Source organism: Heptranchias perlo, chromosome 17 (genome assembly GCF_035084215.1).
Source record: "Heptranchias perlo isolate sHepPer1 chromosome 17, sHepPer1.hap1, whole genome shotgun sequence".
In the NCBI taxonomy this organism is placed as follows: domain Eukaryota; kingdom Metazoa; phylum Chordata; class Chondrichthyes; order Hexanchiformes; family Hexanchidae; genus Heptranchias; species Heptranchias perlo.
Genome location: NC_090341.1, coordinates 22484228 through 22507895, shown reverse-complemented (window position 1 = coordinate 22507895; position 23668 = coordinate 22484228). Strand labels below are relative to the sequence as shown.

At 39.3% G+C, this 23668-nt stretch overlaps 1 protein-coding gene across 5 annotated transcripts in view; it reads left to right on the top strand.

The window, feature by feature from the left end:
• The window catches only part of phf2 (PHD finger protein 2), a 106523-nt gene that overhangs the window by 59703 nt on the left and 23152 nt on the right, over window positions 1–23668 (top strand). For all 5 annotated transcript variants that reach the window (XM_067998711.1, XM_067998713.1, XM_067998714.1 and 2 more), the window contains 10 exons: window positions 2013–2175; window positions 3140–3227; window positions 6548–6654; window positions 6791–6882; window positions 7782–7871; window positions 9148–9414; window positions 11906–12025; window positions 20053–20171; window positions 22448–22638; window positions 23489–23562. In XM_067998711.1, the coding sequence (XP_067854812.1) occupies window positions 2013–2175; window positions 3140–3227; window positions 6548–6654; window positions 6791–6882; window positions 7782–7871; window positions 9148–9414; window positions 11906–12025; window positions 20053–20171; window positions 22448–22638; window positions 23489–23562 (1311 nt within the window). The remainder of the gene's footprint in view (window positions 1–2012; window positions 2176–3139; window positions 3228–6547; window positions 6655–6790; window positions 6883–7781; window positions 7872–9147; window positions 9415–11905; window positions 12026–20052; window positions 20172–22447; window positions 22639–23488; window positions 23563–23668) is intronic.

Sequence of the window (23668 nt, the reverse complement as noted above, 5' to 3'; positions counted from 1 at the left end):
CCCAATAGGGGAATTGACCTGAGTATCTCATCTTTCTCCTAGACACACTAGTGGAAATGTGAACAGAACTCTTTGCTCGTATGGAGGGTAAACACGGACTGATTGAGCCCAATGGCCTGTTTCCATATTGTAACTTCTAAGTATTTCATGCCTGAGCACCCTTTCCATCTCTCCTTCAAAGTGCTCATTGTCTACCATTCTCACAAGCCCCCCTCCTAGCAACTTTGTGTTCCTATTTTCATCACTTAATGTCTGCACTAAGAGACTCCTTATCCTCGGTGACTTCAACTTGCACTTTAGTTCCTTTGTTTCCTCTCCTCTCATTCTCTGTTCTGTTATTCTCATTTAACCTCACCCTGCACATCAACTGTAATGCTCAAAATATTTTCTTTCTGTGCAAAATAGAGGCTATCCATTCAGCTGCCTCAACTTCTCCCTGCCCCACCGCCCTTCCTAACTCTACCCAACTCTGAATCTACATAATCAGAAGCTTCTTCTCTGAATCCACCCAGCGTTCATCAGAATCATCTCTTCCATGAAACCCATGACTAGCTTTCTTTACTCCTCCTGAACCAGCTCCAACTCAACTATGCCTCTTTGGTCTATTGCCTGCAAACATTGTCAACCCCTTCCTTTTCTCAGGCACTGCTGTCCCCTCAAAAGCTGCAGTTATCACCGCCTCCTTAAATGGTCCACCTTTAATTCATCCGTTCACTCTAACTCCAGCCAACTCCAATCCCCCTTCAGGGTTCTCAAACACATTGTTGCAACTAAACTTCACTGCCATCTCTCTCAACGTTTTGTTTGAATCCCTTCAGTCTAGCTTCTATCTCACCCAAGTACCAAGACTGCCCTAATCAAAATCACCAGTAACTTCCTGTGCGACTGTGACTCTAGTGCTTTTTCTATCTTCAGCTCTAAGTGTTCAGCCCACCATTCCATGCCACTTTGATCTGCCTCTGTGACATTGCTCTTGGAAGATTCCTTTCCTACCTCTCCAAATGTAGCCAACACATCTCCTGCAATGGCTTTACCTCCTACACCGGCACAATCATGTCTTGTGGGTTTCAAGGTTCCATTCTTTATCTATATGCTGCCATTCAATGATACTAGTTGTAAACATGGGGAAGCTTCCATGTGTAAGCCAACAATACCCAGCTTTACCTCAGCACCACCACACTTAATTCCATGTTTGTTGCCATGCTGTCCAACTGCTTATCAACATCAAGTTGTGGATAAGCCATTATCTTCTGCAACTTTACATTGGCAAGACGGAAGCCATCCTGTTTGGTTCCCACTGGTAACTTCATATCTAGTGATTCCATCCTCTTCCTGCCCGTCATCAGGTATCTATGTACAACTCCAAAATATTGCCTGTTTCTGTCCCTATCTCACTACACTGCTGGACTTTTTCAATATTGTTCTTGCTGGCCTCCTGAGTTCCACCCTCCAGAAACTCCAACCCATCCAGAACTCTCTTGTGCACTGATTCTTTCTTCCTTATCAGTTCTTGCAACCTCCATTGGGTTCTCATCCTCCAAAGCAATGAATTCAAAACCCTTTTCCTCATCTACAAGTCCTTCCATGATCTCTTCCTCTGCAACCCCCTCCTACCTTGCATACCTGCACATGCCCTCTGCTCTTCCAACTCTGGCTTCCTTTACATCCTCCTTCTCTCTGTTAAACCTTTGTCACAGAGTCTTATATTGTCTCAGCTCTTTGCCCTTTAAGACTCTCTGTCTTGCTACTTCTTTTCCCTCTTTCAACATCATCCTCGAGACTTACCTCTCTAACCACGTCTTCAGTCACCATCCCTATTTTTTCTGCCATCAATGCATGGTGTTTGGTTGTCATCGCTTAACCTTAGGGATGTTATTAAATTAAAGGTGTTATGAAAAGACCAGTTACTGAAAATGCTATATGTTAAATTATTTATGAAACACAGAATTTATTTGCAACACAGCAGTAGGAATATTTATAGAATTAAATGTGCCATATCTTTGTCTCTTCAGGGAGAGAAAATTTTCTATCTGATTAAGTCTACTTCTGCAAACCTTGCTTTATATGAAAGGTGGAGTTCATCGTCCAATCAGAGTGAAATGTTTTTTGCAGATCAAGTAGACAAGTGCTACAAATGCATCCTAAAACAAGGACAGAGTCTATTTATCCCATCAGGTATAATGTTTCACCGCACAAATTTCATTTTTAAAAGGGGTACTTATAGGTGGGTGACCGAGAAGAACCAGAAAGGTTATGTGCCATATTAATCACAATTGCATCGTCCAGTCATATGCATTGATCTTATTTAGGCTATTATATCATTTAATTTTATATTTAAATGGAAAAAAGGTTTATACCTTTCCATGAGAACTGTGCCCTGTTGAAGGAGTATTGATGCTTAATTGGTGTGGTTGGTGAGAGAATTTTTAATATATGATGTACCAACTGATCTGGGAAGCGGACTTGTACTTGACGTGTGTTAGATTCATTAAAAAAATTAGAACCTTCTCGGTAAATATAGGTATATCATAATCTTATCATTACAATAAAATAACGCACTTTGCTGGTTTAGCTACAAATATATATTGATAAACTATAAGAAAAGTCTTACAGTATAGTTCAGGAATATTTAGGTGACAAATTTAGCATTATGTAGTACAGGATGTGCTTCGATGCAAAATGTGCAATTCAAAAGTTAAATGTGGCATATCCTAATAGGAGTGATGGGAGGGCAGATAAAACATAGGAGTATGTTTTCCTTCATTCACTAATTTTAGTTAAAACTCATGTCTGTTTTCCTGAAATTAATGAATGGAAGAAAATACACCCCTTAAACTACTTTATGTTTGATTCTACAGTAGGTTTTTGTCCTATTTGTTATACAGCACTTGTTGCCATAGATTTTAGTGTATATGATGCAGTTGTTATGGCCCATGTAAGTATAAAATGACTTGTACTTTTTGTAAAGAGGGTCATGTTTTCCAATTATGTGAAAGGATTGAATTGTACAAATATGCCAGTTCCAAGAAATTGGAAGAATTATGTCTGATATCAAAGCATCACGAGACTAACAAATTATAAATGTGCCAGTAATGTCTTCCGATCAAATGGTAACAAATTTGCATTACTTTATTAACAGGTTGGATTTATGCAACATTGACTCCAGTGGACTGCTTGGCTTTTGGAGGACACTTTTTGCACAGTCTAAACATTGAAATGCAGATGAGGTATAGTATTGTTCAGTTTGACAGTAGTAAAACTACTGTTCAAGCAAGGATAGAAATCTGGATGTCTGTGGTTGGTTAATTGACAACAGAGCCTATCCAAATGTGATCTTATTTAGAGACAAAACAAAAGAACGTTTTTTGGTCCTAATACAGAAAATCACACTGATTCAATATGATACATTAAGTTTTCCTAGGAGGCCTCGATTTATATGTTAGCAACTACTTCCTTAACAAAAATATCTACAATATTTTATGAAAATACAACAAAAGTCCAATCCTTGCCGCCCTCCTTTTCCTCATCTACCTGCTGTCCCTTAGTGACATCATCTGTAGGTATTGTGTCTGCTTCTATATCTATGCTGACAACACCCAGCTCCATCTCTCTACTACCACCCTGACTACGTGATTACCGCCATACTATCACACTGTTTGTCTGATATTAACTCAGGAATAAGCCAGAACATTCTCCTATTTAACATCAGCAAAACAAAAGCCCTCTTATTCCGTTCTCAACAAATAGTCATCATCTTTGTTCCTGATTCGAGTGCCCTCTCCAGCTGCTTGCACAGGCTGAACGTGACCGTCTACCATCTTGGTGTGCCATTTGATTCTGAGCTTAGACCCCAAATCACATGTATCACCAAGATTGCCTATTTCTGTTTTTGTAGCAACGCTTGATCTACTGTTGCCTCACTCCCAGCGATGCCAAAATGCTTTCACTACCTTCATGATTGATTTTTCCAATGCGCTCCTCGCTGGCCTCCCTTACTCCTCCCTACACAAACTCCAACTCACCCAAAGCTCTGTCAAAGCCCCCAGTGTGCAACACCAGGGGAGATCAACTAGTATCGTATTTAAAATCTTAGTTCTGCCCACACTGCCTGTTTACAAAACCCCGCACTTTCTGCTTACAAAACCTTTCTTCCCATTGTAACTCTTTTCATCACACTTTTATGTCAACTTTTTTTCCATTATGAGTTGCTATGATGGAAATCATAAATGTAAACCTTTCCTCACATAATTGCACATCTGGCCATCGAATGATGCTGTACTATCTTTTCCCAATAAATCACTTCAGATGCTTTCTGAAAAATCTCAGTAATTGAAATTTCTAATGATCAAAATAAGAGTTTAAACAAGATTTAAAATTTAAAATATAAAGGGGCAGGGCTAGCGATGGGAATGAGAAGGTGGGAGGTAGGCAGCATGAGTGATTGAGGGGGGTGTTGGGAAGAGAACCACTGAGGGCCATATTTTCCTCACAACCCCACCCTAAATGCAGGTTCTGTCGTTGGAGGCTCCTTTTCCCGTCAAAACACTTCATGGCACCCATCGCTTCATACCCGAAAGGAAAGAAAAATAAAAACAGAAGCAGAAGAGACCAGAGAGAGAAGCAAAAAAAAGAATTACCGCCACCATTCCAATGCTACCACATCCTAGTTCATCTTTCTACCACTGTCACACCTGGCACCATCCTCCTAGTGCTCCCACATCCCATCACCCTTCTCCCACTCATCCTCGGACTACCCTCAGTGATCCCATACTCTGCTACCTCCTTCCCAGTCCTTCCAGACTCTCGTATCCTCTTCCCGGTGCCTACAAACACCAAGACTGCCCTCCGTTGCTCCCACATCGCACAATTCCTCTTCCCCCAGACCCTCTTATCCCCTCCAGTTGTCCCACACCCCATGAATACCCATGCACACTACCAACCACATGACTCCCCACCTCCCATTTCCTGCAACCTACTTCATACTACCTGTTACCTGGAGCATGTTTCCTACCATCTTCCTCTGTATGTATCCTGTGTTTTTTTTAAAAAATAGTAAGAGATAAAAGTAACTAAATAGTTGAATAAACATTTAATTGTAACTGACTTAGAGTTTCCACACAAATATTCACATAATCATGGAACTTGAGTCTGAACACTTCTAAATACTCATTTGACTTAACTAATTACCATAAATCAGTGGCCCAAATTATATATGTTAAACAGCGTAAAACAACATATCCTCCAACTCATCACGAGAAAACATTGCAGGAGGTGTCTGCGTTTGTGTAATATCTGCATGTACTTCCTGGCAACTTTTTCTATTATAAATTCCTATGTGCACATTTAGAATGGAAACTGTTCATATAAACTTGTCACCCTGTAATTACACCCTCCCACCTGTGTTAGTACTGTAGCATCTTGGTTTTGCATCCCCACTCCTCAGCCTGTACTGCACAGAAACTTCTGTGTTCCAACCAACACTACTTCTCTATTTCCCAAATTGCCATAAGTTTTGCTATTTAACCATATAAATAATGTAAAATCAAAGTGCATATTTATGTGTGTGTGTCCTAGTCCTGTTATCCTCTGTTCTGTAACCTCGCTTCACCCGAAGGCTACACTCGGTCTTGAATCCCCCCCTGCAACACCATGGTATATAAAAAAATCTGTTGTGCATGTGCATTTCCTGTCCACAATCTTCATGCCTTGTTACAGATTTTGATCACACTTTTTAAGTTAACATTTAGTACTGAAAATGCCTGCATAATCAGTTGTAATGGGAATTTCCTACGTAAACAGTTCCCGGGAATGCTGTCATTGCAGGCTGTGGGCACTAGGTGGCACTGCAGAGCTTGTCTTTGAAGTATCTCTTCCAACTGAGTTGCCATCTTGTTTATAGAAAAGTTTATTTTCATCAATTGACTGTAGGTGATGGCACAGGCAAATTATTGGTGTGTATTAGGAAATAAATGTTTTTTTGAAATCAAATATGACTGAAATTCTTCAACATGAGGCAGCCAATTGTGGGTCAGATGTATCACAGCACCAAATTAATTTAAAAGAAAAAAAATGAGAGTTGATCTCACTGAAATGTATAAGATTCTGAGGGGGCTTGACAAGGTAGAGGCTGAGAGGTTGTTTCCCCTAGCTGGAGAGTTTAGAACTAGAGGGCATTGTTGCAGGATAAGTGGCCGGCCATTTAAGACAGAGATGAGGAGGAATTTCTTCATTCAGAGGGTTGTTAATCTTTGAAATTTTCTACCCCAGAGGGCTGTGGATGCTGAGTCGTTGGGGATTGGGCAGGAAAGTGGAGTTGAGATTGAAGATCAGCCATGATCTGATTGAATGGCGGAGCAGACATGAGGGGCAGTATGTCCTACTGCTGCTCCTATTTCTTATGTTCTTATGTTCTAAAATCATTCTGCCTGTTTAAATAAAACAGTTTCTTGAGTTTGCTGAAATACTGATTATATAATCCTGGATCATGTTGATTAAACTGATTGTTCCTGTAGCCTAATATTCTAACTGTAATTTGGTTTTATTACAGAGCCTATGAAGTGGAAAAACGACTGAAAATTGGCAGCCTTATCAAATTTTCAAACTTTGAAGTCATATGTTGGTATGTTGGCAAATATCTGCTTGAGACATTCAAAGGTAATGTGAAACAAAAAATATACTTTTTCCAACTCTTGTGACATTTCAGATGTCTCATTCTTCAAAAGCTTTCATCTAATGCTTTTCTGATTTGAACTGATACTGATGGCATTATTGGTTTCTTGATTTTCAATAGGTTTGCACAAATCTGGGAAGCAGCCTCCCCGTTATCTGATACTAGGAGCAAAAGCTCTAAATGGGGCTTTCAGGTCATGGACCAAGAAACAGGTAAAGAATGCCTTGCTTTCTTGCAGTCATTGAGTCCCATGGGAATATAATCTGGTGGTAAAACAGGGGCAAAAATGACCAATTTCGCAGGTTTATGACCTCCGTCATATGGGCCTCGGACAATTTTCAGGAAACGGGGCAGCTGCCCAAAACTGGCGATGAACACCTTGCCTATGCTTGATAGGCCTAACGCCTCAGAAATTGGGCTGCCCCGAGGGGAGCAGATACGGGGCCTGCTCCGCTGATGCTTTGGTAGGGTGGATGCCTAGCAAGCAGCTGCCTCCAAAAAGATAAGATGGAGCTCCTCCTGGCTTCACAGCACTCCTGAAGCTGCTGACGATAGCGATCAGCACCCCCCACCCCCCCTACCACTGCTGTCCACCCCCCTGCCTGGGACTTAACTGAGGCTGCTGCCGGCCCAAAATTCAATCCTTCTGAAGGATGAACTGCCTGTGGAGGCATGACCGGCAGCTCACGCAGAATATTTGGATAAGGCCTGATGTCCAATTTTGGGCCTTTCGGTTCCGGCACGCACTGCCCGAAAATGGGCCCAGACGAATTTCTACACCTTGCATTCAAAAGAGCTATCGGATTAATCCCACTCCCCTGCTCTTTTCTCACAGCCCTGCAAACATTTCCTTTTCAAGTGTTTATCCAATTCCCTTTTGAAAGTTACTTACAAAAGTAACTTTGGAAGTTACCTTCTGTCACAAACCACAGAAGCAAGAAGTAACCTTGCAGTTCCTGGTCATTTGGATATAGGCATTTCATAGGTTATGAACATGATTAGTGACCGGTGACACTTCATGTTCACCAGAATTCCCTGTAGAAGTCCTCTCCATTACCTGTAGTTAATATTTATCAGTTATTGACCTACTACATCATATTTTCACCTGTAGGTTATAGCTGATCATGAAGGTGAGATTCCAGAAACTATTAAAACAGCACAACTTATTAAAGAATTTGCCAAAGAAATACGAATTGCAGAGGTGAGTTTCCTTTCATAATTTGACTAAAATATTTTATTTCTTATATGTATTAAAGAATAAAGATATCTAATGTTTTTTATTTAAATACTTTTTGTTCTGAGATGGTTTTTTGATCTGTTAAGATATTTAAAGAATTTCCTTACTTAAAAAAATAAATATGTTGTCAGGAGGCCTTTTAATGGAATTGAATGGCACTTCATGAAATCATATTTCTTCCCAGCAATACAAAGTCAAATGAATTTTCAGTTTTGTCCATAATGTATACCTTTTTAGGGGTTAAAGCTGCAGTATTTCATAGGAACTTCTAATATTTTAGAGTAAACAGTTTAATTTTTGTGAGATGTAGTTTGTAGCTGGCACAAAATTGTTAAACGTGCATATTTTTTAAAAATTGGGGAAAAAAGAAAACGTGATTAAGCATCCCTCATTGTAGATCATCAGTGATGTCATTCTTTTTATACATTATTATCTGGAAGATTCAGAATCATCAGTTCCTGAGGATGTTTTCTGCAGCATCACTGGAACACCTAGACGTCCTTGCACTGCTAGACCCATACATGACACTGTACAGGGATGAGATATTTCAGTTGGCAAAAGAAAAGTAGGTGGAGTCTCAGTAAATGTTCTAACAGTGTGTTCTGTAATGTTGCTGTATTTTCAGACTCTATATTTTTGCATGGTATTATGATAAATGCCATTCCAACAAATAATGTGAAAACACTGATGTTTTCTATAAGGTACTGCAGCTTTATATGAAAATCTTTTCCGGTTGTATATATGATATATAAACACTTTGATTATGATACTTGGGTAATTTTTTTTTAATAAATAGTATTGATTTTAGTTAGATTGAACATTCAGTAGATGCTACAAAAATAAATTTTGCAGTTAGTACAAATAAGTATTCTTAATTGAATGCATTTGAAATTCTTGCCCTCAAATGAAGCCCGTGCAAGCTTCACACAAAAGCAAATTCTCCCACTTCGATTTTTGTTTTCAACTATATTTGATAGAATATTAAAATGAGTTTGAAGTTAGAAAAGCATAATTGAATATTACATGTAAAAGCCACAATATTTTAAGGAAACAGTTTATTCATGATAGAACCTTCTACCAAAAAGAAGGTATTAGGCCTGTGATTGCTGTCAGATATTCAATAATAACAAATTTGGAAAAGTTCTGGAGCACAGTAATTGTTTTTCAGATTGGCTGTTAATATTAAGCATGTGAGTGAATTACAAGACTATTATATTTTCCATTCTTTATTTTCTCACAGAATGCACTTAAAACAAACGAAAGTGAGGTGAGTGATATTATCAGTACAGGCAAAAGCCCCACTGTACCCACCAAACTGCCAGTGCACACAGGAACAGCATCTGTCGAAAAGCCAGAGAGAAAGAAAGCTTCACGGGCCAAAGAAGGAGGAAAGAAAAAAGGGAAGAAAGAAAAAGAATGTACAGCATTAGTTCCGAACCTTGACATCCTTGAGGCGCACACAAAGGAGGCTTTGATTAAAACTGAAGTGCCAAAGAAAGGGGCAAAGGTGGTTTTTTTTTACTTGATTAAAAGTTTATCCATCTTTCTATCTATCACTTAATGTGTCTATTTATATATTCCCTATAAAAAGAGAACAAGATAATGCAAATTTCCATGGATATTTTAACAGTAGAATTATATGTAGTTTATATGTGCAGCATTGCTTAAAGTTAAGCAAATGTTGTGTGTTATCATGATGCCCAGTAAATAGTTGTTACACACAAATATGATTGAAGCTATTTTCAGACGTTTTGGTCACTTGAGGAAATAAGGTTTTTCAGTTTGGGGAGCGAAAAATGATCTCACCCTGCTACATGTGCCTTCCCCACTCCTTCTCAGTTGATGTTGACACTGTCCTTGTTCCCCCACCTAAAGTGCTGCCCCTTTCCATTTCCCTTTCATTACCATCCATTTCCCCCTTCCCTCTATTGCTATCCATTTACCTCTCTCTTCATTCCCATCAATTTCCTATTTACCTCTCCCCATCAATGCAATCCACTTCCTCTTCCCTACCTATACATGTCTTCCTTTACCATGCACTTAGCCTCCTCTCCTTGCATTATGAATCCCTCTCTCCCCCTCCCCTTGTAATGGCCAGGATTATTGCCTCTGTATGCGGGAACTCTAGGTGGCAAGTGTTACTGTGTTTTAGGTGAAAGGTGATACGGTTACCTTTAAAGTTGTAATATTTCAGTTTCTCATTTCCAGCACCTGTTTCGAGCATCACACATCCCAGGTCAGGGACAATACAGGTTAGAATGCCGAATACAGCTCCTAATACTCTGTCCCAACAATGTGCCTCCGTCCCACCTCAGAAAAGTGCCCATTTTTGCACTGGTGGAAAGTATTCTATTTTCCACACCAGTCGTCCTTTCAGCCTCTGAGTGAGATTACCCATTACTGCCAAATTAAGAAATAAAAACAGAAAATGCTGGACTTACTTATTTCAGATTTATTTCAGATCCAAATTTTCTGTTTTTATTTCAGATTTCCAGCATCCGCAGTATTTTGTTTTTGATTTAGTACTAAATTAAGGATTGTTTGCTCAATTTATTGACTAAGAATTGTGCTGAAACTGTCACAAGTAGAAGCCTTATAGCCAGAGAGATACTTTCATTCCATCCGCCTAGACTGGATTTGTAAACCAGTCCCAGAAGGGATTAAACTTCTTTTCACCTTTTCACCGTTTCAACATTGGAACTCATTCTGAAATAGCGAATAGAAGAGCTTGTAAACAAATTTTAAAATGAGTGCCGTTCAGGATCTCCTGGTTAGGTTACAAATTGGAGGATACTAATGGGGGTCAGGATCTGGCATCCTAATAAAGACAATAAAGGCATCGCAAAACATTCCCTGCTCAAACCAATAGACATTTTGATCTTTGAGAAACCTGTACCCAAGCACCACCTCCTTAATCTGCAAACAAATCAAGATAATTTAAAGATGTATCTTTATAAATGACACACAGCTAGACTGCATTTGATGAAGATTTCATCCCCAAAACAGATTGCATGTCCGTTGCTCTCAATGTTTTACTGTATTGAGTAACATCACTGTAATTTTATGATGTTTTAACGCTGGGCAGCAGAAGTAATACAGAGGTAGAGCTCCATCATAAGCATCTGTTTATTACATCATATACTGTTATTATGAGCATAAGTTTTTGCAGAGATTCTCCTGCACATGTCATTGCCATAACTTCGGGGGAAGTGCCACGCAAACCCCAGACAGGTTTATGCGGTCCTTTTGTAGTTTCCGCGGCTTTTCCACTGTAACTTCAGTGGACGAGTGGGAAAACCTCCGGGTCTCACACATTACCTAATTTGGTGAACAGGCAGCCAAGGAGGTTTGGCTCTTCTATATTCATCAGTATTCTCTATTACCTGCCAACTGTTTCCAGATCCTATTCGTGCTGTTTGTGTGAGGGCCAGCTATAGAGCTGTTAGTTGAATTTGTCCCTTGATCTACCTCACAGCCAGTGATTATGCTTCAGCAATCAGCTGTTTTGCTGGCCCCCATACAAATAGCGTGTATGGAAACTGGAAAAGCTGACCCTCTGTTGGCAACTATGCACATATAGTGCAAGACTCAGAAACGCTATTATTTTTAAAATAATTTTATTCTCCCCAGTAGTGAAGGGAGAGGTTGTATTTTTTAATATTTTATTTACTTTCAACCAGTGCTAATTTTATTGACTAATTCAAATATTAAAATGTAACATTTTGGAAACAGTCCCAAAATCAGTGGAACAATTTTTAGGAATACATGGAAGTGTGCCACGGCACCATTGTTAAAGTGCAATGTTTGGTACTTTAACTAAATACACGCTTGAAACTTTGACCATAATATTGTAGAGATAAGATGTTTAGACTTATATAGAACTACTACCTGCACAATACTACTGCCTATTATGTTGTTCTGTTGTATTAAAACTCCAGTTCTTTCCTCACATTTTTCAACATTTTATGCTACATAATAATATATTGCTTGTTTCATAGGCTTCGAAGACTGTGTTAAGTGTGGCTGACAAAGAAAGTGTAAACAATCAAAACGATGTGCTAAAATTTGGAATACAAGAGCAAAACAAAAGCAAAGCTAAACTGAAATGGAAATACAAGGTAGGATGTTTCTGTGAAAATGTAAATATACTACGTATGGCTTTTGGTGCTTTTTATAATGAGGTAAAATCAATGTTCAAACCTATTGGAGTTCTTTGAGGATGTAACTAGTAGAATAGATAAGGGGGAACCAGTGGCTGTCGTTTATTTGGATTTTCAGAAGGCTTTTGATAAGGTTCCACACAGGTGGTTGGTGAACACAGTTAGAGCACATGGAATTGGGGGTAATATACTGGCATGGATTGAGAATTGGTTAACAGACAGAAAATAGAGAGTAGGAATAAATGGGTTCTTTTCAGGTTGGCAGACTGACTAGTGGGGTACTCTAGGGATCGGTGCTTGGGCCCCAGCTATTCACAATCTATATCAATGATTTGGATGAGGGGACCAAATGTAATGTTTCCAAGTTTGCTGATGACACAAAACTGGGTGGGAATGTGAGTTGTGAGGAGGATGCAGAGAGGCTTCAAGGGGATATAGACAGGCTAAGTGAGTGGGCAAGAACATGGCAGATGGAATATAATGTGGAAAAATGTGAAGTTATCCACTTCGGTAGGAAAAACAGAAATGCAGAGTAATTTTTAAATGGTGAGAGATTGGGAAATGTTGATGTTCAAAGGGACCTGGGTGTCCTTGTACATGAGTCACTGAAAGCTAACATGCAGGTGCAGCAAGCAATTAGGAAGGCAAATGGTATGTTGGCCTTTATTACAAGAGGATTTGAGTACAGGAGTAAAATGTCTTACTGTAATTATATAGGGCCTTGGTGAGACCGCACCTGGAGTATTGTGTACAATTTTGGTCTCCTTACCTAAGAAAGGATATACTTGCCATAGAGGGAGTTCCTGGGATAGCGGGATTGTCGTATGAGGAGATATTGAGTAGACTAGGCCTGTTTTCACATCGTTCACCTGACGAAGGAGGAAGCCTCCGAAAGCTTGTGAATTTAAAATAAAATTGCTGGACTATAACTTGGTGTTGTAAAATTGTTTACAATTGTCAACCCCAGTCCATCACCGGCATCTCCACATCATGTATTCTCTAGAGTTGAGAAGAATGAGAGGTGATCTCATTGAAACAAACAAAATTCTTACAGAGCTCGACAGGGTAGATGCTAGGAGGATGTTTCCCCTGGCTGGGGAATCTAGAACCAGGGGCTACAGTCTCAGAATAAAGGTTAGGCCATTTAGGCCTGAGATGAGGAAAAATTTCTTCACTCAGATGGTGATGAATCTTTGAAATTCGCTACCCCAGAGGGCTGTGGAGGCTCAGTCATTGAGTACATTCAAAACAGAGATCGATAGATTTCTAGATATTAAAGGCATCACAGGATATGGGGATAGTGCAGGAAAATGGCGTTGAGGTAGAAGATCAGCTATGATCTTGTTGAATGGCAGAGCAGGCTTGTGGGGCCGGATGGCCTACTCCTGCTTCTATTTCTTATGTTCTTATGAGCTATAACTGGAGATAACAGGGCAAGTTTTGCCACCATCAACATCCCGGGGGTCACCATTGACCAGAAACTAGACTGGACATAAACGCTGTAGCTACTAAAGCAGGTCAGAGTCTGGGTAATCTGCAGTGAGCGGCTCACCTCCTGACTTTCCTAACCCACTCTACCTCCTACAAGGCACAAGTCAGGAGTGTGATGAAATACTCTCCACTTGCTTGGATGGGTACAGCTCCAACAACACTCAAGATGCTCGATGCTATCCAGGACAAAGCAGTCCACTTGATTGGCAACCCATCCACTGGCTTAAGCATCCACCTCATACACCATCGGCGTACCTTAGCTACAGTATGTACTACCTACAGGATGCACTGCAGTAACTCCTCAAGGCTTTTTCAGCAGCACCTTCAAACCAGCGACCTCCACCACCTGGAAGGATAAAGGCAGCAGATGCATGGGAACACCATTACCTCCAAGTTCCTCTCCAAATCACACTCCATCCTAACTTGGACATAAATCATTTTTCCTTTATCATCACTGGGTCAATATCCTGGAACTCCCTACCTAATAGCATTGTGGGAACACCTTCACCGCATACACAGGTTCAAGAAGGCGGCTCACCACCACCTTCTAAAGGGCATCTAGGGATGGGTAATAAATGCCGGCCTAGCCAGCAACACCCACATCCTGAGAATTAATTTTAAAAAGACCAAAGCCATATAGGGGGAATAGCAGGAAGGTGGGATCATGGTTTGAGTTCTGATATTTGCTTTGCTGATGAAAATTTTAATTTTAATAATTTTAATAGCTAATGCACATTATGTACATTGTACACAGATTATGAAATAAAGAAATACATGATAAAAATTGATTTTTATTTGAAAAAACAGACTTTTCTTGATAGGTTGTCCAATCAATTATGCCTGATTAGTAATCAGAAATCTCTGCAGAGATCTGTTACACCAGAGTTTCACCCATTTAGTATTCTATCCAGTTTACTGGGCAGGTTTTGTATTGGCACCAGAAGTGCCCACTTGTTTACATTGGTAGAGCACTCAATTATCTGTAGATAGCGGGTATCTGGGATTGCTAGGGTGTGCTGTTTACAGAAGTGTAGTTGAAAAGCCCTATTGTAAGGCTTGTAACAGCATTTTGAGGCTATCTCTGAACCCTTTCTGGTTTCAAGTTATTTACATAGGCCAAATGCTCCCCTCACACAGGCCAACCGCTGGCAGAACCTTGTGCCTGGAGGTGGGGGAGGAAAGAGGAAGATCTTGGGGTTTTCCTCACTTCATGTCTGGGTCTGTTCTAGACTAATTGATAGAAATTGATTGCTATGATTAGTCAACAACTCCATTATCATTGTATCATGCTACTACCAGGATTGTGGAAGGTGAACCAGATGAACCTTGGTCTTTTTTCATCTAGCAATTCCTATGTTCCTATGGAAGTTGGCTGCTGCTGCAGGTTTGAGAATGACTGCCATTTGGGGGCTGTCCCAAAAACAGCAGCCAGAAGGCTTCCAATGCTGATCCTTGTCCCTGGGGGAAAAAACAGAAGTTACCTTGGGTCTTGTCTTTGCTGCTTGCCCTATTCCAATCCTTTGATCAAGGATGGACTGGGTGTAGGGACTAAATTCCACTTCTTCTGCACACTCTTCAAAATGGGTGACCCTTCAGCATTGGGGGCTTTGGTCGGGGGGTGGGGGGGTCTCCACCTCCTTTTCTTGTGCTTTGTGCCCAAGGAATAAACATTCCTTGGGTGCAAAGCATAGGAAAATTGGCTCCTGTAATGTTTTTAACAGGCGAGAATTGGATGGTGCAACGATTAGTGCACTGTCCTTTCATCTCAAGGACTTGAAGTTTGTGGATATTGTACATTTCATGTTTTCCATCACTTATTGTCTGAACACAATGTTGAAACTGCATTGTGGATTGTTTGGCCTGGTTTAAAAAGGAAAAGAGTAAGTAAAGTGAGCGTTGGTCCTCTAGAGAGAGAGTCTGGGAAATTAATAATGGAGAATAAGGAAATGGCAGATGAATTGAACAGATATTTTGCGTCCGTCTTCACTGTAGAGGATACAAATAACATGCCAGAAATAATTGTGAATCAAGAGGTGAAAGGGAGGGAGGAACTTAAAACATTTACAATCATCAGGGAAAGGGTTTTGAAAAAATATTAGAACTCAAAGCTGACAAGTCCCCAGGTCCTGATGGACTTCATCCTCGGGTCTTAAAAGAAGTGGCTGCAGAGATAGTAGATGCATTGGTGTTAATTTTCGAAAATCCCCTAGATTCTGGAAGGGTCCCATCAGATTGGAAAATAGCGAATGTAACTTCTCTATTCAAGAAAGGAGGGAAACAGAAAGCAGGAAACTACAGGCCAGTTAGCTTAACATCTGTCATAGGGAAAATGCGACAATCTATTATTAAGGAGGTTATAGCAGGGCACTTAGAAAATCTCAATGCAATCAGGCAGAGTCAACACGGCTTTGTGAAAGGGAAATCGTATTTGACTAATTTATTAGAGTTCTTTGAGGAAGTAACAAGCAACATGGATAAAGGGGATCCCGTGGATGTGTATACTTGGATTTCCAGATGGCTTTTGACAAGGTGCCACATCACTGGCTACTACACAAAATAAGAGCTCATGGTGTAGGGGGTAACATATTAGCATGGATCAAGGATTGATTAGCTAACAGGAAACAGAGAGTAGGCATAAATGGGTCATTTTCAGGTTGGCAAGATGTAACGAGTGGAGTGCCACAGGGATCAGTGCTTGGGCCTCAACAATTTACAATCTATGACTTGGATGAAGGGACCGAACGTATGGTTGCTAAATTTGCTGATGACACAAAGGTAGGTAGGAAACTAAGTTGTGAAGAGGACATAAGGAGTCTGCAAAGGGATATGGATAGGTTATGTGAGTGGGCAAAAATTTGGCAGATGGAGTATAATGTGGAAAAATGTGAACTTGTCCACTTTGGCAGGAGGAATAGAAAAGCAGTATATTATTTAAATGGAGAGAGATTGCAGAACTCTGAGGTACAGAGGGATCTGGGTGTCCTAGTACATGAATCACAAAAAGTTAGTATGCAAGTACAGCAAGTGATTAGGAAGGCAAATGGAATGTTGTCATTTATTGCAAGGGGAATGGAATATAAAAGTAGAGATGTTTTGCAAGAGTTGTACAGGGCATTGGTGAGACCACATCTAGAATACTGTGTACAGTTTTGGTCTCCTTATTTAAGAAAGGACATAATTGCTTTGGAGGCAGTTCAGAGAAGGTTCACTTGACTGATTCCTGGGATGAGGGGGTTATCTTCTGAGGAAAGGTTGGACAAGTTGGGCCTGTATACACTGGAGTTTAGAAGAATGAGAGGTGATCTTATTGAAACATATAAGATCCTGAGGGGACTTGAAGGGGTAGATGCTGAGGAGATGTTTCCCCTTGTGGGAGAGACTAGAACTAGGGGCCACAGTTTAAAAATAAGGTGTCTCCCATTTAAGACGGAGATGAGGAGAATTTTTTTCCCTCAGAGGGTCGTGAGTCTGTGGAACTCCCTTCCCAGAGAGCGGTGGAGGCAGGGTCATTGAATATTTTTAAGGCTGAGTTAGATAGATTCCTGATTAACAAGGGAGTCAAAGGTTATGGTAGGTAGATGGGAAAGTAGGGTTGAGGTCACAATCAGATCAGCCATGATCTTATCAAATGACAGAGCAGGCTCGAGGGGCCAAATGGCCTACTCCTGCTCTTAATTTGTATGTTTGTACGATTGGGGAATCCACATGAAATGCTTTAATGTGTAAAAAAGTGTCAACCAGTCAACGATTTCAGCCTGCTGGCAGCAATGTGGAGTTCTCCAGTAGTGTTTAGATAAGGTCAGTGACTTTCAAAAGTCAAAAATAACGCTATCTTAAATGATGACTGATCAAATAGTAGCACTGAAGTCTGTGTGCTATATTGGCAAATTCAGAATCGTTGGCCAAAATCCTTGAAATTGACTTACCTTTCCTCAGTTCTTTGGCAGTCATCCAAAGAATTGAGGAAAAGTAGGTCAATTTCAAGGACTGGACTACAAGGCACATGTGTATGTCCGGGATGGTGAAGAAACAATGTAGTCTTGACAAGAAGCAGGTAATTTAAAACTTGAGTAATTGTTTATTGAATTTATTTTTTGTAATACAATAAGGCCAATATTTAACGAAAAGCATAAAACTGCAGATGAGTGGAGTTGATAACATCGCAGCGAGGGAAACAGGGCATCTGGGACCTGAGTGAACAGGGCAAGCAACTGTGTATCTCCTTAACCAATCAGATTGAAGGACTGTGAAATAAACAGCGCAAGGGCTAAGAAGGAAGTATAAATTAGAGTGGGTGAATTCAATGTCAAATCAGGTACAGAAAGGAAAAGAAAGATTGGATTAAGAGAGAGAGAAAAAAAAGAGACAGAAAGGAAAAGTAAAAAAAAAATTTAAAAATTTTACATTTTTAATTTCTCCAATGATTAAAACCTGAAGGAATGAAACTCCACACTTGTAATAGTTCATTTGCTGTGCCAGAGAGGTTGACTGGCAGTAATTAACACTTATCACATCGTTAAAATGGTATTTAGACTGAAATGAACAAAACTTAACTTTCTGTGGCGAGTTTAGTTCGTATCTACCGCGCAAATACAGCATCTTCACGCCAATCAATGAATTTCAATGCTGAGCCAGACAACGAGATGCCGTTTTCGTGAAGCTAATGGTGGAGCAGTGCAACTCGGATAGCAACTTTTGAATTTTTGCATTTAACCGCGCATCTGCCCCTCGCCTAAAGTTGCTGTACCATTTGTGCATAAATAACGGCGAGCGCCATTATTTTGACAGCAAATTACAGCCCATTAACTCATCTGTTACCTCCAAAGATGTTGACTGACCTGTTGAGTGTTTCCAGCATTTTCTATTTTTAAGGTCAGTATTTAAATTAGGCAGTGGTTGAAAAGGATTATTTCTGTTTATTGTGGATGTCTGGATCTAAAATCTGTTTGTTGAGGAATTTCTAGCAGATTGATGAGATAATCTCAAGCCTCTTGAGATTTGAGAGAATACTTATTGACAGAAACAGGAACTTTCTTAACAAACATATAAATCACCTTATAAGTCGTGTAGACTAGTGGCTTACATTCCGTGGTTTACACCTCCACCCAACCACCAAAACTACAAAAAAAATGAGCGATTTAAATGTTTTAAGCACCCCCCCTCCTGGTATGTATGCTCGGTATTTTATGATCTTTATTAGATTATTAAAAAAGTTTACAAACATTTTTTTTTAATTGCCAATTTTGGCTGACTTTACATGACATCCCAGGAACACACACCACAGCATGTCATTAAATCCATGGTGTTAAATCTGAATGAAATTGTGTAAAATTAATTTAAATTCATTTTTAACGGATATTCTATGTAATATAAATAGTGCACATTATTGGTGGTACTGGTGGTTGATGAAGAATAAACTCATATAACTGAAATAAATTGCCCAGCCTGCAATCTTATGGCTTATTGTGGTTAATTACTGTTTAGTATTTATTTTTAAAAACTATTAGTCCATGACATGTGGTGGCTGTCTTTTCAAAGATATTCTACTCCTTTTCCAGTCCAAAATTGCAACATTTTATAATGGTCTTGCCATTGTCTGACAGAGTTTTAGAAAAAAGAGACTATAACGATCCTGCAATCTCTCATAGACGCTGCAGTTTAATGAGCAAGGAGAAGATAGAGCTGATGATATTCCATTTATAGTAGATTGAGATCTCAGCAGTTTGCAGCCTTTATTTTGTACCAGCAACTCTGACTCATGGGGCAGAGGAGTGACTTAGAAAATGTAGATGGTATTTTCCCTCAATGGTAGTTGAGGGGAGTCTGCTTTGTTGCTTAAGACTACAGTTCATATTGTATAATTGTCAAATATTGTGTGCAGAAGAGAAAGAAAGAGGAACTTGCATTCGCTTAGCACCTTTCATATCCTTAAGATGTCCCAAAGCGCTTCACAGCCAATGAAGTACTTTTGAAGTGGCGTCACGGTTGTAATGTAGGCAAAATGACAGCTAGTCTGCGCACAGCAAGGTCCCACAAGCAGCAATGACCAGTTAATATGCTTTGGTGACTTTTGGTTGAGAGATAAATGTTGACTAAAGCACCAGGTGAACTCCTCTGCTTTTCTTTGAATAGTAGCATTGGATCTTTTATAAGCGCCTGTACATGCTGTTTTCCTGTCTCATTTGAAAGACGGACTCTCTGACAATGCAGCACTCCCTCAGTACTGCACTGACATGTCAGCCTAGATTATGTACCCAAGTCTTGGAACTCAGGACCTTCTGACTCAGAGGCAAGATTGCTGTCGTTGAGCCAAGGCTGATATGGAAAAATTGACAGGTTTATTTATTTACAGATGTCCTTAAATACTCAGTGAGCTCTTGTGTGTAATAATACAGCTATAACAGGAATGCTAAATGATACTGAGTTTAATAATAGGTGAACTGACGTCTCTTTCGAAATGAAAAACTCATGTCTGCATTTTGTTTGCTTCCCAGAACAGTAAACCAGATTCTCTACTCAAAATGGAAGATGGAAAATCAGACAAATCATTTTTGAAAGGAAGCAAAGACAACAGCAAGCTCAAGTTGGTCTTCACTAATAAAAAACTGCTGAGGTTCGTGGTTAAAGTATTTAATCAAAACTATCTTCATCAGTATTTGATTGAAACTCATTTATCCTTAATTGAGTGAGTTGACAGCATAATTGGTAAAGATGACAAATGTAGCATAAAAACCAAAATCTTCTTTGGCGTTTTAAAAACAGCATGAATTGCACATGTTTTTATGCTTTCCAAATGATGCCATTGTCAGTAATAGTGGTATATATTTAATCTATACCTAGACACTAATACAGTAATAATAGTTGTACTTCTTTAATCTGAGCTCAGATACTTAATGCTAAACATCAACTATTCATCCATTTAATGGTGCTTTGTAAGGAAGTTATTTATACTACATATACTAAGTTGTTCTTGTAAAAATATGCTTAAGTGTTTTATTTTGATAGGTGAATATAAAACTTTGCTGATGAAAGGGTTAAATGCTTTTTGATCGTCAATATTAAATGTCAACAGTATTTGAAGGATTTTGAACATAACGGCAGCTCAGTGGTTTTGCATTTTAATGTACTAGTCTGTGATTTTCTTGTTGAGGTTCCCACACTGTGTCAGGCTTCCTCATCGTTGCAGAGAGCATATATTAAAGTGGAAGCCAGCCACACCACACTCTACCACACAGATTTTAAATGTCATATTGATGTTTATCTCAGGTAGACATTTCTAAATAATTTTAATGGATGGAAAATTGGGTGGGCTGCAAAAGTCGGGCAGGCCATTAGCCTCTGCACTTAATATTTCAATTAGCAAATCTCTGCCCTGGTAATGCTAATTAGTAAAATATGTCCCTATTTATGAATTTAGAATTTTGTCCAAATTCTTTATCATTCAGCTGAGTGAAATCACTATTCGATTTTTTTGGGGGCGGGTGGTGAAAAGAAAAAGATAATGTAATGAGTTAGAGGGATATTATTGTTCTTTAAATTCAGGAAACTTCCTTCCAATCCTGTATATGAAGGCCTTCTGACTGCTGTTGAATAAACAACATTTTGCCATCCATAACCAGTTACAAGGGGATCAGTAACAGAAACTGCCTGTGTAATAGCACTGACCTTAAATTGCTACAGCACAGAAATGGACCATTTGACCTGTTGAGTCTGAGCTGGTGTTTTTCTCTACATGGCCCATCTAGTCTAGTCCAATTATAATGCTCGCTCCCCAAATCCTTTAATATTCTTATTTTACAAACAACAATCTAATTCCCTTTTAAAAGAAGTTATGGAATCTGCTTCAGTAATGCTTTGTGGCAGAGAATTCCACATTCTAACCGCCTTTCTACCCTTGTTTTTAATTCTTTTTGTGATTATCTTAAATTTGTGCTCTCTCATTACTGTATTGCTGAACAATGAAAAAAAAGTCACTATTTACTTTATCATAAACCGTCATAATCTTGAAAACCTGTATTAGGTCACTGCTTAACCTACTCAGTTACAGTGAAAACTCTTGTAACTTCTTGAGTCTCTATTCTAGAACTAGAACTCTTCATCCTTCATAACATCCTAGTGAATCTACACTACACCTTTTCCAATGCTTTTACATCTTTCCTAAAATGAATGGGATGCCCAAAACTGTACACAATATTCCAACTTTAACCTAAGATTTCATACAAGTTCAACTTTACCTCCTTGCTTTTGCATTCTAAGGCTGTAAATACAATACTAAGGATTCAGTTTGCCTTTTTTAAATCACCTAATCTACTTGCATTGTCATCTTTAATTTGCTATGTTTCTTCAAACCAGGGCTCTTATGCTCCTCTATTCCATTTAAAATCTTACCATATAAGCTGTGCTTCATTTCCTTATTCTTTGTTCTAAAATCTTTTGTTTCAAATTTTTCAGCATTGAACTATTAGGCTGATCTATTTATGTCCTTTCACAATTGTAATGACAATTTGTTCCATATATTGACCGCTCGCTCACTGAAATATTGTTTCCGCAGATTAGTTTCAGCTTCCATTTAATGACTGCATCAACTATTTAAATTCTGCGTGACAGGCCAGATACAAATCCTGATCTCAGAGTTGTTCATAGTCATTGAATTCTAAAATGGTTTAAATATCCAGCAGTTCAGCACTCATCTTGATGAGCTTAAAAATGGGTGTGTAATAATTACCTTACACTTTCTCTAAAAACTTTATAATTCAAAAAAATACACAGAGAAATGATTGATATTTGTCTTCACAGCATATTTAGAAATTTGAACATTTTTGCTTTCCGTAGTTGACAATATGCAAACTGTATTTTTTCATTTGATGCATGAACATTTTGTTTCAACAGTTGTAAAGGAGTGAAAACTCAGACCAAACCTGTGAAGTCTGATCATGTGTTTGGGTGTTTGCAAAATATTAAAGAAGACAAACCGAAACCAGTAAGAGATGAATACGAGTATGTTTCGGATGATGGTGAATTGCAGATTGATGAGTTTCCTATAAGAAGAAAGAAGACTGCTTCTAAAAGAACTTTAACATGTAAGCAAAAATGTTTTAGACTGTTTTATATTTGCACACACTGAAGTGTAAATCAGTATATTAGCAGTAATTGCTAGGGAAGCATCTTACAGAATGAAGAGGTTTAAAATTCTCTCTTTTGATGGCTTTGAATAAATAAAATTTGCCATCTCTAACCAGTTGAAAGGGGGCATATGTAACAGAAACTGGACAGACTGGCAGTATAGTACAACTAATGTACAATTATGGGGTGAAGGGAGGGGTGGATGCACAAAAGGAGTTGGAGAACCAGAGAGTTGGGGGGGAGCGGGGGAGGTAGGGTTGTAGGGCTGGGTGAGCTCACAAAGGGATTTAAACACAAGGATAAGAAGTTTAAATCTGAGGTGTTGGGAACTAGGAGCCAATGTGGGTCAGCAAGGATGGGGCGATTGGTGAGTGGGACTTGGTGCAGAATAGGATACAAGCAGCAGAGTTTCGGATGATCTGAAGTTTACAGATATTTGAGGATGATAGGCCGGCCAGCAGAGCATTGGAATTGTCAAGACTGGAGGTGACAAAGGCATGAATGAGGATTTAAGCAGTAGTTAAGCTGAGGCAGGGGCAGAGGCCCGTGATGTTACAGAAGTGGAAGTAGGCGATCTTTGTGATGGAGAGGATATGGGGTCGGAAGTTCAGCTTGGGGTCAGATAGGATGCTGAGGTTGCATACTGTCTGCTTAAGCCTGAGATAGTGGCCACGGAGGGGAATAGAATCAGTGGTAAGAGTATGGAGCTTGTTGGCACCGAAGACTCTGGTTTCGGTCTTCCCAATGTTTAACTTACTCTTTAATATTCCTCTTCTTAATTCATTAACTGTCTTTTTAATTTCTTAGTTTTATCAAAGACCAAAGAGAGCGTTGGACATGCTGAAATAAGGGAATCTGTGGTCCAGCATAGTTCTAACCAGGTATGTCAGCACATATTCACCAATTACACGTGGGATGAACTTTATAAGTACTCGGGCTCATAAAACTTACAGTGGCTTTGTTACTAAAGTCAACTGAACACAAAGC